Consider the following 1933-nt stretch of genomic DNA (forward strand, 5'->3'; position numbering starts at 1 on the left):
ATGGCTGTGGTTTCGAATGATTTTCAAAACGATTGTCTCGAAATGTGTGATGATTTTTGACGGAATCGATTTGTCCATGAATATCGAAATATTTCGATGATCAAAAAGATCCAGTGAACCATCGATGATTCATCGATTGTGCCCATCGCTAGTATAAAATAAACAGATGGGAGTGGTTTATTTATGAAACAGATTCTATGGTTTTGTTTTTTGACACATGTCATATTTTTATTTCACGGGCTGGCGTGATTAAATCGCAATTATAATAATACAAAGCAAAACAAACAAGACGTTGAAATTACAATACTTCTGAAGCAATTTTTGTATTTCATAAATAAGTTTCCTTTAAATCAAGAAAATATGGCCACGAAAGAGCATAAAGAATGTGCACAACTTTTAAAAGATGTTCATTCGTCTTTGAGGAAGCTCTCTAATAAATATGGACACGATGTGGCTTGGAACAAACACTGTTCTGAAGAAGAAACCCTGAAGCAATACGCCAACGCCATGAAATTGTTGGGTTCACATCATTGGGAGAAGAATGCTGCCGATCCAAGCAAACCGGCCACGTCCAGAATATCGTGGGTAATGGACTATTGCAGCAAATACTATTTCAACGGAGGTTTATCAAACAGCCGCGAAAAGGAACTGAAAATAGCTAACAAGCTGAATACTCCCTACTCCATAGAGAACTTTCCTACAGTTAAAGAAACGTTAAAAGTGTTGGACGTTGGAAGTTGCTATAACCCATTTAGATTGTGCCCCTTCATGGAAGTTCTTCCCATAGATCTGTACCCAGCTAGCAACAGTGATGTGTTTGAATGTGATTTTTTAACAGTTAAAATTGGCCAAGAAATAATATTAGACAAAAAGACAGTACATCAACTTTCTAAAGACACCTATGATATTGTTGTATTTAGCCTTTTATTGGAATACCTCCCTGTATCAGAGCAGCGGAAATTATGTTGTGAAAATGCATATAATCTGTTAAAATTGGAAGGGATTCTAATTATAATCACACCTGATTCTAAGCATGTTGGAGCAAATGCTAAAATAATGAAAAACTGGAGATATACTCTCGCACTGATGGGATTTTCTAGAATTGCTTATGAAAAGCTGCCTTATCTACATTGTATGGCTTTTAGAAAGTGTTTAGATCCAGTAATTTCCAGGAGATGGGCTGATATCTACAAGGAACCTTATATGGAAGATGAAATTTCTATCCCTCAGGATAGACAATCTTCAGCTGACGACCTGGAAGCTGAAGATGTTGAATCTCCCAATCTAATGGAGAACTTTATACATTCTAGTGCAGAAGATACTCTTGAAATGTTTTGTAATTTACCGAATGGTTTGAGTTGAAACTACTTTTGACTTGTTATATTATGTTGATTTATTTGAGCAAATCTTTAAAGTGACTATTGGTTTAAACCAATTTTGGAAGAATAAAATACTGCTAGGTACTTTTAGAGCTAATCGATGAAAAATATTTAATCCATTGCAGCTTCTAACAATAAGCTTTCTAGCTTTGTGTAAGATTGATAATAATTTTTCAAGAAATGTGTTGTATTTTGTCTTGTTTCTCCTCTCTCCTTTTCTATCCCCTGTATTTGTAATTGAACATAATTTATTTTTACCAATGTATTGGTGGGTAAGTACCTTCTGGTAAATTCCTACCTTGGCTTCATGCTTATGTGTATATCGCTGTCTGTTGCTTTTCTGTTTCTTGTTTGTTCTATTTAACCCCCCTTTTTCTATTTTTGTACTGTTTCGTATGTGAAACTTATAATTTTGATATCAAATGTTAAATTGTACCTATTAACTCCCACCTATGTTGTAAGTTCCTCTCGTCCTACAATGAGTTGTGTAACTCATCAGGATTTCTCCAGCAATAAATAAATATACAGATTACACTACAATTTAAATTAATATT

General features: G+C 34.4%; 1 protein-coding gene across 1 annotated transcript; it reads left to right on the forward strand.

Moving 5' to 3' along the window:
• Positions 1-211: 211 nt before the first annotated feature.
• On the forward strand, positions 212-1933 carry Samtor (S-adenosylmethionine sensor upstream of TORC1). The gene has a single exon (XM_089632758.1). It carries the CDS (start codon positions 361-363, stop codon positions 1360-1362), a length of 1002 nt encoding a protein of 333 aa, XP_089488884.1. The 5' UTR covers positions 212-360; the 3' UTR covers positions 1363-1933.

Source organism: Hesperophylax consimilis, chromosome 6, assembly GCF_061612785.1.
Source record: "Hesperophylax consimilis isolate HC1 chromosome 6, BYU_Hcon_1.0, whole genome shotgun sequence".
Classification (NCBI taxonomy): Eukaryota; Metazoa; Arthropoda; class Insecta; order Trichoptera; family Limnephilidae; genus Hesperophylax; species Hesperophylax consimilis.

What these genes read in the sequence shown, in the direction of transcription:
- Samtor (XM_089632758.1), top strand. Translation starts at nt 361, where the DNA reads ATGGCCACGAAAGAGCATAAAGAATGTGCACAACTTTTAAAAGATGTT.